Source organism: Miscanthus floridulus, chromosome 7 (assembly GCF_019320115.1).
Source record: "Miscanthus floridulus cultivar M001 chromosome 7, ASM1932011v1, whole genome shotgun sequence".
NCBI classification, from domain to species: domain Eukaryota; kingdom Viridiplantae; phylum Streptophyta; class Magnoliopsida; order Poales; family Poaceae; genus Miscanthus; species Miscanthus floridulus.
In genome coordinates this window covers 108,851,924-108,863,990 of record NC_089586.1, presented here as the reverse complement: position 1 = coordinate 108,863,990, position 12,067 = coordinate 108,851,924, and the positions used below count along the sequence as shown (strand labels likewise).

The following is a 12,067-nucleotide window of genomic DNA, read 5'->3' as shown; positions in this document are numbered from 1 at the left end:
TCGCAGCTAAGCTGGGGATTCCCTTGGCGGTCGAATCTTGTTATGTTTCATCGGTGTGCTATCAGCTTGCTCCATGCTATTCGGATCAGGGTGCTGATCTTGGATAGCACGTCTGGGTCTTGATACGCACATATCAGATGATATCGACAAGCTTTCATATTTATTTTCTTTGACCCTGCTATAAGATTCATTCTTTATGTTCCAGTAGGCTCGGGGACTAAGTGGCTACACTTCACATAGCGGTGAATGTAGTGCTCCTTTCTTGATTTACCCTCCTTATTGACTAAATCATGGATAATTCCTCGCAAACGGAGTCTAAGTGGCTACACTTCGCCTAAGGTGGAGTATTTTCAAATTTTTATCTTGAGTCCCTTACATCCTTCTGGCAAGCTTTACTTGGCTAAGTCCGAGATCTGCGTACTAGTTAAACCGGTCGGCTTCAACTTTCACTGCTCAGTTCACCAGTTAAACTAGTCAGCTTCGACTTCCACCGCTCAGATCCCCGGTTAAACTGACCGGCTTCACATCAAACTGCTCGGACTTGTTCAAGACAGCGTTGCTCAAAGGATACAAGACGCTCGGGGACTAGCCATGGGGGTATGGCCCCCGGTACCCACAAGACAAGACATGGGCCACGCCCTAAAGGTGGTCCAGCCCACAAGTTCAAGGCGTGCATCGCAAGACTACATGAAGATGTGATTTATTATATAATACCAAATATGATATTTTTCTTGTAACCCTACCCCTTCATAGTATATAAAGAGAGGCAGGGGTCCCCTAGACGGGATATCGAATCTGATACACAATCAATACAAAATAACAGAGCACAGGACGTAGGGTTTTAAGTCACATTGACGGCGTGAACCTATATAAATCTTGTTTCTCTGTTATCATCCGGTTCCTGATCACACGCATCCCCACCGATCATTTATTACTGTGGGTATACCCCTCGATAGACTGCCCACTATATTTCATAGGCAGTTATTCGCATGATACACCCAATCCTGGGCAAGCACCTATTCTTGCCTCGATTGGGAGCTAACAGAGAGCAAGAATACTCCATGGTCCATACATACATGCAGGCATATGTGACATATGCGCTACCTCTCTTTACGCACTTTGTGTGGCATAAGCATATAAGAAAAGATACGAAGCAACCTTTTGTTGAACCTTGGCCAGCCAACCGGCCCCTAGCTACCCCCCCCCCCCCCCCCCCCCCCCCCCCCCCCACCACACACACACACCCCACCCGTCTCTCTCTCCTCATGCATGTGTACACCACATCCAGAAGCAAGCAATGAGCATATGCATACATATGCCCTTTGATGAGCGGCAGGCAGGCAGGCAAGCAAGCTACCTCTTGCCCTTGCCTGCTGCCTTTGATAAAGCCTATCGAGCTATCTATCTACTACACCACGCACACAACAACAAGCACACACGCACGCCCCAATGTCTCCCCCGACTCCTTTTGCGCTAGCTAGCTTTGTTCCTGGATCGACGGTTGTCTTATCTCTTATTCTTTACTCCTAGCCTCTCTTTTCGTTTCTTCAAGCTTTGGTTCTTCCCTCACTAGCTAGGACCATATGGGGCACACATGCATGCGTATATATGCACCATCAGATCATAAATATGGCTGCTTAGAAGCAAATCAATCTATATATGCAGCGAGCTCTAGCCTGCTGTCTTCTCTTGTTATCCATGGCCGATCGATCTCGGTTGGTTCAACTGATCGCGGACTATATCCGTCCTAGGGTGAAGTCGAGGTTCGGTTTCTTGCCTCCAAACATCCCAGCTACTTGGAACGGCGACGATGAGTTTAGGTCGGAGACATCGTCAAGGCTTTGTGATTGCACATCCTGCAAACATTAGGTGAAAAACAAAAAAAAAAACAAATTAAAGTGGGAGGTTAAAAGATCGGAAATGATGTGATAACTGCACTAACTGATGGCTCCAAAATACAAGCTGCCGACAATATGCATTTACTGATCAAAGCTCAACAGGAGCAGTGTCCCAAGGCGAATGAAACGGAATGATCGCTGTTGCACTAACTAGCATGGCATCATGGCCATCGTCGGCGAGGTATTGGAGATAATGATGGATTTGGTTTAGAGAAAAAAAAAAGGGCTGCGTACCTCGAAGGATTTGATGTCGCCGGGAGTGGCATCTCTTGATTTGTCATGGAACCAGGCCCCCCTGCTGCTGCTGGAGCAAAGAAGAAAAAGGGGAGGAATTCAATCATCGAAAAAGATTATCATGGGCTGATCGAGAGAATCAAATGCCTCCTCCATATCTTTTCATCCGTAGTGGGAGTCCATTGATGTGAGAGAAAAAGAAGGCAGCAGGGAACAAAGTGGGCATGCAACACCGTACCTATACTTTCACTATTAAGATGCTGTAAATGACAAGATAACTTTATCATATCAGGGACTAACTGGAGGTAAAGGTCGTGCATACACGTTCTAGCTTATGCTACTTTGCTCTACCATTTGATATGGCACACTGATCAGTGCCTGCACATACTTGTCGTAGGTGTTAGGAAGGTTCATATGTGCTGAGACATAGATAGACGCATCACTGCTACGCTATTATTCACTACCTTTATTTCATTGGTAGTGCGCACACGTGCTTGCAACCATACATACACAATTCGAACCAGCAGAAAATTGCACATATCATGTTGTTTCTCATGTAGTTTCTCAAGATTCGATGATGTACCACTGTTTCATGTCGTGGTAGCATGGAAAAATGTGTGCACTTTGTCATTGCTACCTAGCATATCCATAATTAAATCTAATAACTTAATATATTCGGGAGATCATTGCAGCATGATGGGGAGCAGATGGAACAAAGGTACGAACCCTGGTGCTTTTTGGGAGCACTTGGAGGTGGTCGTTATAGTAAACAAGGAAAATGAGACAAAGGAATACTCCATTGTTTTGCCTAAAGTGGCTAGAAGATGACTATTTTGAACCTAAAGAAGAAGACCACTACTAGTTTGAATCGGAAAAGATGTCGGAAGGTGCACGTTATTAGCTGACTGGCTCTTTAGAACATTGTTATACTAATGACTGTAGTACGTACGTACTGCTTGTAGTAGAGGTCAGAGACATGCGTTCATATGATTAGAGGTAGTCTAAACATGTTAGTTAGAGATTGTGTATTTGTGGAGTAATACATTTGTGCTTTTAACACTACACATTCTTTTGAGCTACGACATCCCTCCTGGACCTATATATACAGTCGAGTAGACAAGAGCGCAGTTTCACAAGAATGTATAGGTACTCCTTTCCCTTTTTTACTACCTCAACCACCGCAGCAATTTGCCAATCTAGTCCCGGTTATGTCATTCATCACATCTATAGCTAGATTCGCTGCTACTGCTAACACTATACCTCTCCTGAACATTCTAGAAAGCAAGTACTAATGTGGCCAGGGCACTAATATAATGGAGGAGTGGTAGGAGGTACGGAGTATACAGCAAGAGGCCGGTGATCAGGAAGGCATATATAATGGCGTGATATATCTGTATACCTTATGGAGGAGTTGCACCAGAGAGCACACATGCTGGAGCCATGCTCGTTGTTGCCGTCAGGATTAGAGTGCTGAGCAGACGACTCAGACCCGCTGGTGGTGTTGGTCAGGTCAAACAGGTTGTCGTCGGGGATGTCGATGATCATTTTCGCAGCCGCTTGCCCTGCAAAATATTCGACCGACTAGATGTCGAAAACTTTGTACGGTCTACTACATACACTCCTACATGTAATTAGCCTGTTCGCTTATTGGTTTCAGTCAGAGCTTATCAGTCAGCCAACAGTATTTTACTCTCACAACAAACCAGCACCAACCGAATTTATCAGCTCAGAAACCAAACAACGAACAGGCTAACTAGTTTTTGTTTCCATGGTGATGCTGCTGAAATACTGCTGAGTTACTGACACCTAGGGATAGTAGTAGTATGATCATCGTCCTCGTACATACCATAGGATGAAGCAGAAGCTGGCTTGTGGTCAGTAGTCTTGATGGTCCGATACATCTGCAGCCAAGAAAAGAAATCCAAGGATGACGATGACGATCAAGCGTAAAAAAAAAATCTGGCAAGATTGTGAGCTATAGGAATATCGAAGTGGTACATTAAAGTCGATGGGGGGTACTGGTCATACAAGCAAGGTGGGCCAATGAATGAATAAACAATAAGGCTGCACAACACAAGCGGGGGCATTGATGGCTCGATCAGCTACTGTGCAGCGCGCAGCAGCTAGCAGCGTCCCACCACCAGCGGCAGCAGCGGCGGCAGCTCCTCCTAGATCCATCAGTACTCCACCCGATTCATTATTGCGGAATGATGCCGGGTTGTACTTGCCACCCCTTCTTGGGCAGTATGCATATCAATGCTGCTGCGCCTCGGCTCATCGGCTGGCCGGCTGCTGCTGCTGCATCCTGCTCCTCGTGTGCACATCGTACGCATGGCGGATCAATCGTCGAATCGAATGAAGCCATGGCCCGATCCGTCCGTCCGGCCACCGGGAGACGTCGCCGCCACCGCCGCACCGAGCGAAGCCGCCGAGCACTCCGCCGTGCCACCACGCACTGATCGATGCATGCACGCACCTTCCCCAGGCCGGCCGCCGGCCCCGCTGACCGAGCTGATCAGCTGATCCCTCGATCCCTCCTTCCGGTGTGGCTTTTAATGGCAAAGCCGCATTGCATGCTTTGAGCACTCGAACTGATGCTGATCTCGCTCAGCTCGGGGTTTTATTGAAAAGCTGCAATGCGCCCGGCCCCGTGGAAAAAGCTACAGCTACAGCTACAGCTACGGTGGCGACAATGCATGCAAACCCCTCGTCTCCCAAGCTGCTGCTAGCACTGATCGATCGCGCTTACTCTCTCGTGGTGGAAGGATACATCCATATGGGGGTGGTGATAAGGACGGGGGAGATAGATTTTTACTGCTTCCATATGGGCAAGTCAAAGTGTAAAATGACCCTACTCCTATTCCATGCCGCATGAGCTGAGAGCTACCGGCAAGTACAAGCAGCGAAACTGTGAAAATGGGGTCAACTTTATCATGCAAGAAATGAGTGTGTATAGCTTGTTTTTTTAAAGGAGTGTTGGTATATATCTTGTACAGTATGTAAGTACAACGTACTGTATTCTCTCTTCCATATTGATGAGGTCTAGTATATATGTACTCTTATTTAGGAAAAGAATACTACTACAAGAGTAAGATCTGTACGTTAGCGATTGAGGGGATGAACATTCATATGTAGGAGTATATATAGAGAGAAGAAGGCCGTGCAAGAACAATGCAAAACATGCTCATAGTCATAGTAGGGGAGATAGTAGAGAACGAATGAAGCTAGTAGAGCGAGGAGGGTCGCTAGCTGAGATTAGCTGCTAACCGATTTATATATATATATATCACACACGCACACACACACACGGAGTACAAGGGATCGGATAGATAGAATTCATGAGTAGGTGATCGATTATTCCCCTCACCTGCAAGTGCGACTTGACATGGGCCAAGGTCAGATCCTTCACGTCCATTAGCTCAAGAACTGACTTGGGTGTAGCTCCTGCACATACATACAGGCAGCAGCAAAAGCATCGTCAGCACGCAATCATTCACCCAGCAGCAGCGACGTGCTAGCTAGTGCTACTGCTAGGCCAAGCCGCCAAGGAAGGAGGTAGCGTCGTCGTAGCGCGTACTCTCGTGGCCCCCGAGCAGCTCGACGGCATGGACGAAGCGCGCGTGCAGCGACGTCGTCCACCGCATCCGGGGCGCGCGCGCGCCCCGCTTCGCCGGCGCCACCGCGAGCCGGAGCGCCGCCTTGGGGGACCTCGGCCCGGCGGCGGCGTGGCCGATCGCGTCGTAGCAATGCGGGTGGTGGTGGTGGTGGTGGTGCGGGTGGCTCTGCAGGAAGGGGAGCGGCTGCGAGGTGTTGTACACGGGGATGCCCCGGATGGGCCTCATGGAGGCCAGGTCCCGGCGGAGGCCGCCGCCGCCGCCCTCCGGGAGGATGGGCTGTTTGTGGTGCAAGAACGGGAGACCCAGGTGGGAGTGCGAGCTCGTCGGCACCTGATGATGATGATGGTGCGCGCCCGCCGCCGCCACCGCCGCGTGGTATCCCACGGCTGTCGTCGGCGCCGAGGTGGCGAAGGCGAGGGAGGGGGCCGTGGCAGCCGCCGCTGTTGGAGTTCCAGGCGAGGTGGTGTCTAGAGCCCTCTTCCAAAACCCTAGCTCCATTGGCTTGGTGGCTGGGGGAGGGCTGATCTGCAGCTGCAAGTCCGGGTGCGCTGGGAACAGCTCCATTCTCTCGATCTCTCTCTAGAAGTGTATGACGAGAACCCGGCTGGTGTATCTTCTCGTCGTGGTATATACAAAGGATCGGCGGAGGAGAGTATGGCTGCGTATGATTTGGTTGGGGGAGAGTATGGAAATTGAGGAGGCCGCCGGAATTCTCGCTTAGAAGAGAGGAGTCTAGCTAGCTAGTGTGTGCGAGAGCTAGCAGGAGTTGAGAGAAGGGGGGAGGGGCTGAGGCGGAGAGAGAGAGAGAGAGAGAGAGAGGGGGGGTTGGAACGAAACTTGGAGACTTGGAGTGGAAAGGACAGGAGTGTGTGTTTGTATTTGTATGTGTAGTGTGGCGTGTGAAAAAGAGGGGGCGAGGCTTGTAGTAGCTTGTTGCCGGAATTCTCCCACACCATGCATCTCCTTTTGCTTTCCTTTCCGCTTTCTTTTTCTCCCCCCCCCCCCCCCCCCCCCCCTCTCTTCCCCGGCCTCTCTTCTTCTTCTTCTTCTCCCCTCTCTCCACGCACGCGTTTTTTTTTTTTTTGGGGGGGGGGGGGGGGGGGGTTCCTCAAACTGTTGAAACTGGGCCCAAGATCGAAGCCAACATGTTCCTAAAAAAGACCAACAAAAGACTTTTTGGTTGACATTTGCCGAATACAACTTCATTCTTGTTAGCCAGATAGACTAACAGATCGCACGTCTCAGACGTCCTATTAATAAAAAGCTCACCCAATGTGAGAATTGCATGCTTTCTTACAAACCTGTGAAAGAGTTTTATCATAAACATATTTGTTTATTCAATTTTTTTGCCAAACACCCTGTTTACTATGCAACTTGGGAAGCCATTTGTTAAAGAGACATTTATTTGTATGTCTAAGTTTTAAATCTCTCCTAGACCCCTTGTATTTGGTTGGCATAAAATAGGCCATCTAACTAGCACCATTTCTTTTTTTTTTGTTGTGATCATTTTGCCAAAAGAATCTGGATCTATAATACTCTACTTTTTTAAGACTCTCTTTAGGACTTCGAAGAAAGATAGCATAAACATAGATAGACTAGACAAAACTGAATTAATCAACACTAATCTGCCATCCACAAACAAATTATTTCCTTTGCAACCACTAATTCTTTTTTCAAATCTGTCCTTTACCTTTTTCCAGACTTTGTTATGTAACTTTACGTATATATTCGGTAAACCCAGATAACGAAAAGGGTAATAAGAGCCCATTTGCAACCAAATAAGTCTAACTCTTACCCCAATATTTTTAAAGTACAAGTTAAACACATACTCATACACATACACACACCATACCCACACATCACCTTTCTCCCTTACTCTCCCATACGTGCCCTCTTCCATATATCATCTTCAGTCGGATGGTTGTCACCTATAATAGCAACGGAGGAGTAAAAGTACATCTAGGCCCTAAGTAGGTTTTGGTGGATTGAATGACAATACGATTAATACTAATAAATTTCATGAAATTATAGGTATTTAGTATCAGAAATATTTGATGTGTGTTGGGCTCATATTGCAAGGGGAAAGGATTAGGATAACTTAGAATCTGCTCCTAAAGTACAGAGTTACTTTGAGGTGTTGGAGTACCATGTTCGAGCTAGACAAAGTTTTGGTAGTAGGGCTATAGATAGAATTCTACAACCATGCTCTGATACCCATGCTCGTAAGGACTTCACCCCAGTCATCAAGCTAGTACCATGTGTCGTCCACTCGACCATCGTAGCACTAACTCGAGGGTCATAGGAAGGTCCCGAAGTCGCTATCCACGATCTCCACTAGCGCATGAAGGTAATGCAATGCATTAATTTCATTGGATAATTCTACATTTTCTTTGCTAAATAATTGATCTATTTATTCTCTTTTCTTTAGGCTGGATCACATATTGTGATGTATGGGACATCTTTTGTTCATCGTTTTGGCATTCTTTCAATCACTACACTAAATTAAGTGATCAATGTCGTCTTTATTTTGTTATAAATGGTGAGTGCTATTGCCCTTGCCCCTACCAGTTTGCTTATGTTTTGACCAAAATCACTTTGCCATTACTGGAAGTTGAATTTTGATGTCAAAAATTGCGAACTAGTTATGCTATTTGAGTATTTGTTTGAACATCATATGGATCACTGTATTCATGATGAAGTTGTGCACCTCCTCCCATTTTCACTAGCTTTACCCCTGTTAGCCCAAGTGAGTAGTGTAGTCGTTGCTCTTCTTGTTCGCTTACCAGTTGCTAGGTAGTAGTTCTAGGTTTTTTAGCCGAAGGTTGTAGTTCTAGTTGCTTGCTTGTTTGAGTGCTTAATTACTTGTTCTCGCAACTAGACCTGTGTGGAGGATTTCTTTGTATTGTGTAGGCTATGCAAAGTAGAGGCTACTAGGACCATCTCTTGTACTAATATTTTGCCTAGTGTTTTAAGCTTGTACAAAATTTTATTAGGCTATTTATCCCTCCTCTAGCCATCCATAGACCCTTTTAAAAATGTCTATTGTACCCTAACTTTTATCATGTAATGTACAATCTCTCTCTCTCCTCGATAGACCCGTCCGCATTCCCTCATCGGTACTGCCATAGTGTCTCCTAATGGAGACTGTGTGCAACACCCCACACTGAGGAGGTTGCCTCGTTCGCTCAGGCGTCGATCCGCCTGTCCCTCATCGATCTGTCATGACTGGTGCTCGATCAGCAACAGATAGCTTATGGAACTTTGGTGCTGTGTCGATTCACTTGGCTAGGTCCTTCCATTGCAGTTTGTCTTCTATCACGGCACCTGCCTCCACGCCATGTAGTTTCATCTCTGGCTCCCACAACCTCCACGTACTTTGCCTCCCATGGGGGCCGCCCCCCCCCACACACACACACCGCCCTCCGCCACATGAGAAAAGAATGTGCGGGAGAGACCTTACGAGAAGGAGAGAGAAAAAGTGAAAGGATACTCTAGTCTATTTAATCATGGGTGACAGTTAGCCTTAATCCATCTAGATAGGACCTAAACGGTTTGGGTCTCTTTCTACTTTCTTTGACCAGCGTGCTCCTCTAATTAATGCATCTTACATGTAGGAGTAGTAAGTATCCTGCATTCCTGCGCACTTCATTATCCTTGTTCTCGACCGCTTGATGGCTGTGTTGGTTTGTCCTCCCGATGTTTCTGTAGTTTCTCACATCGATCTCCATTTCAGCCGTAGGTGTGCACTGGAGTACTTGGCAACGACCAACGATAAGCACGTATACTCCGTCCCTCGATCATAGTGCCAAACGAACTCAAAATACAGCAGGCACGCAAACGAAGTCATTCCCAGTTGGAATTGCAACTCACATCACATGCGGCTACAGTACATACATTTTTCAACATCGACGGAGCCTGCCCCTGACCCTGAGCGTGCGTGGAATCTTCGCGGCCACATGGCGGATGCAGCCGCAGCAAATGCGCGTGTCAGAAATTGACATGTGCGCGTTCGTCCATTCGACCGATTGACATCGATCGATACCAGACAGGGTGCGGCAGCGAGAGACCGATTAAGGCCTTGGTTACTTTCTTGTCTAAAATTTACTCCCCGTTTCATCGAATGTTTTAGCATATGTATAGAGTATTAAATATAGATTAAAAAATAACTAATTATATAATTTATGATTAATTTTCGAAACATATTTTTTAAGTTTAATTAGTCCATGATTTGATAATGTGGTGCTACAGTACACATATGCTAATGATGGGTTAATTAGACTTAACAAATTCGTCTCGTGGAGTATTGACAGACTCTGTAATTTATTTTTTTATTAGTATCCGAATATTCTATATAACACCTGATATGACACCTCGAAACTTTAAACCCTGCATGTAAACAAGACCTAAACGCGGCTGCAAACAAGACCTAAACGCTGCTGCGGCGCGAGAAAAAGCACCTCACTGTCGGTAAGTCGTGCTCCTGAATGGTTAAAAGTACACACACGAACACAAGCATCTGCAACGCTGGCATGGCAAATTAATACTACTACAGAGGACGGTAAACTGAGATGAGAATCTGCCGTATCGCGATCCTGCGCGGATTTGTTTACCGCTTGGGGCGGCTTCAATTTTCCAGCAGGACTTAAATAGAGAGGAGGGCCAAGAAGAAGAGAGATCTCCAAACCCAAGTGCGTGTACCAGGTGCCGAATTCAACCCTCTTCGTTGGCTGTGGCTTATCATAAATGATCGTAAATTTTCAGTCAGAATAGTATTTTTCTCTCACACAAATCAGTCAGCAGTACTTCTTCACGAACCAGCAACGATACGAACCAACCAACTAAACAGGCCTGTAACATTCCTCCGGCATGCGACCAGTAACGTGACGTCAACGGGTGCATTTGGGATAAACGAGCGGGAGGGCACCACGCCGGTAGCTAGGGATCAGGAGCTACGACCACCGGAGGAAAGCACAAGACAAACTGTGCAGCAATTAAAGGGGTGTTTGGTTGCCCCTCCTAAATTTTAGTCACTGTCCCATCGGATGTTTGACATATACATGGAGTATTAAATATAGACTAATTACGAAACTAATTACATAGTTTGTGACTAATTTACGAGACGAATCTTGTAAGCCTAATTAGTCCATGATTTGATAATATTTTGCTACAGTAAACATGTGCTAATGACAGATTAATTAAGCTTAAAATTTTATCTCGTGGAGCACTGACGGATTATGTAATTTATTTTTTTTATTAGTATCTGAACACCCTATGCAACATCCTTCCGACACACCTCCTAAATTTTAGTAGCCGGATCCATACACCCCTTAAAGCTAGCTAGATGTGTAGTGACAGGCAGACATGACGACGGGTTTGGAGAAATTGAACGAAAGGGGAAAAAAACTGAAACTGCACTGAGATGCACACTTTTAGGTGGTGTTTTGGTTGCCCTTCTAAATTTTAGTCGCTGTTTCATCGAATGATTGGACACATGTATGGAGTATTAAATATAGACTAATTATGAAACTAATGCATAGTTTATGGCTAATTTGCGAGATGAATCTTTTAAGCCTAATTAGTCCATGATTTGACAATGTGGTGCTACAGTAAACATGTGCTAATGACGGGTTAATTAGGCTTAAAAAATCGTCTCGTGGAGTACTGACGAATTATGTAATTTGTTTTTTATTAGTATCCAAATACCTCATACAATATCCTCTCGACATACTTCCTAAATTTTAGTCACAGGATCTAAACACCAACTTAATCAAGTTTCAGATAGATGACTTGCTTCTACTATTAATCGATTTTATCCAGGACGTGCATGTGCTGCTCATACTAGCATTCCTACTTACTTTACTCCTAGTCATATGGACAAGACCAAACACACCTAGCTGGTGAACAGGCATGCATATGCATACATGTACTGTTACCCGATTTAAGTACTACTCCGTACGTACAGTGTGGATTTAAGTACTACTCCGTACGTAAAGTGTGATGATTTAGTACTCAAGTTTGATCAATTATAGATAAAAAGTATCAATATTTATGATATTAAATAAACATCATTAGATTAATTACGAAATGTATTTTTATAATAAATTATTTTGTAGCTGTAAATATGAATAGTATTCACTAGCAATTTAGTCAAATATAAAGTACTTTTATTGACATGTATCTTATAGTTGTATTTTTTACCGGACGAAGGGAGTACTAGCCAGGATAGCATAAACATGGCACACAGTTTGGTGCTGTTCTAGATCAGAAACCTTACGACAGTAACGAACATCTCCTTCGAATCGACGTGACCAACTGTTT

At 45.4% G+C, this 12,067-nt stretch overlaps 1 protein-coding gene across 2 annotated transcripts; it reads right to left on the bottom strand.

Annotated features, from left to right (window-relative positions):
• Window positions 1–1,258: 1,258 nt before the first annotated feature.
• LOC136464205 (probable transcription factor KAN2) lies at window positions 1,259–6,539 on the bottom strand. 2 transcript variants are annotated; one of them, XM_066463164.1, is made up of 6 exons: window positions 5,710–6,539; window positions 5,500–5,576; window positions 3,979–4,033; window positions 3,532–3,694; window positions 2,133–2,202; window positions 1,259–1,856 (listed from the first exon to the last, which is right to left on the bottom strand). In XM_066463164.1, exons 1-6 carry the CDS (start codon window positions 6,311–6,313, stop codon window positions 1,737–1,739), a joined length of 1,089 nt encoding a protein of 362 aa, XP_066319261.1. In that variant the 5' UTR covers window positions 6,314–6,539; the 3' UTR covers window positions 1,259–1,736. The 2 variants fall into 2 exon arrangements, with proteins under 2 accessions (XP_066319261.1, XP_066319262.1); XM_066463165.1 differs by having other exon boundaries at window positions 2,133–2,199.
• Window positions 6,540–12,067: the final 5,528 nt, after the last annotated feature.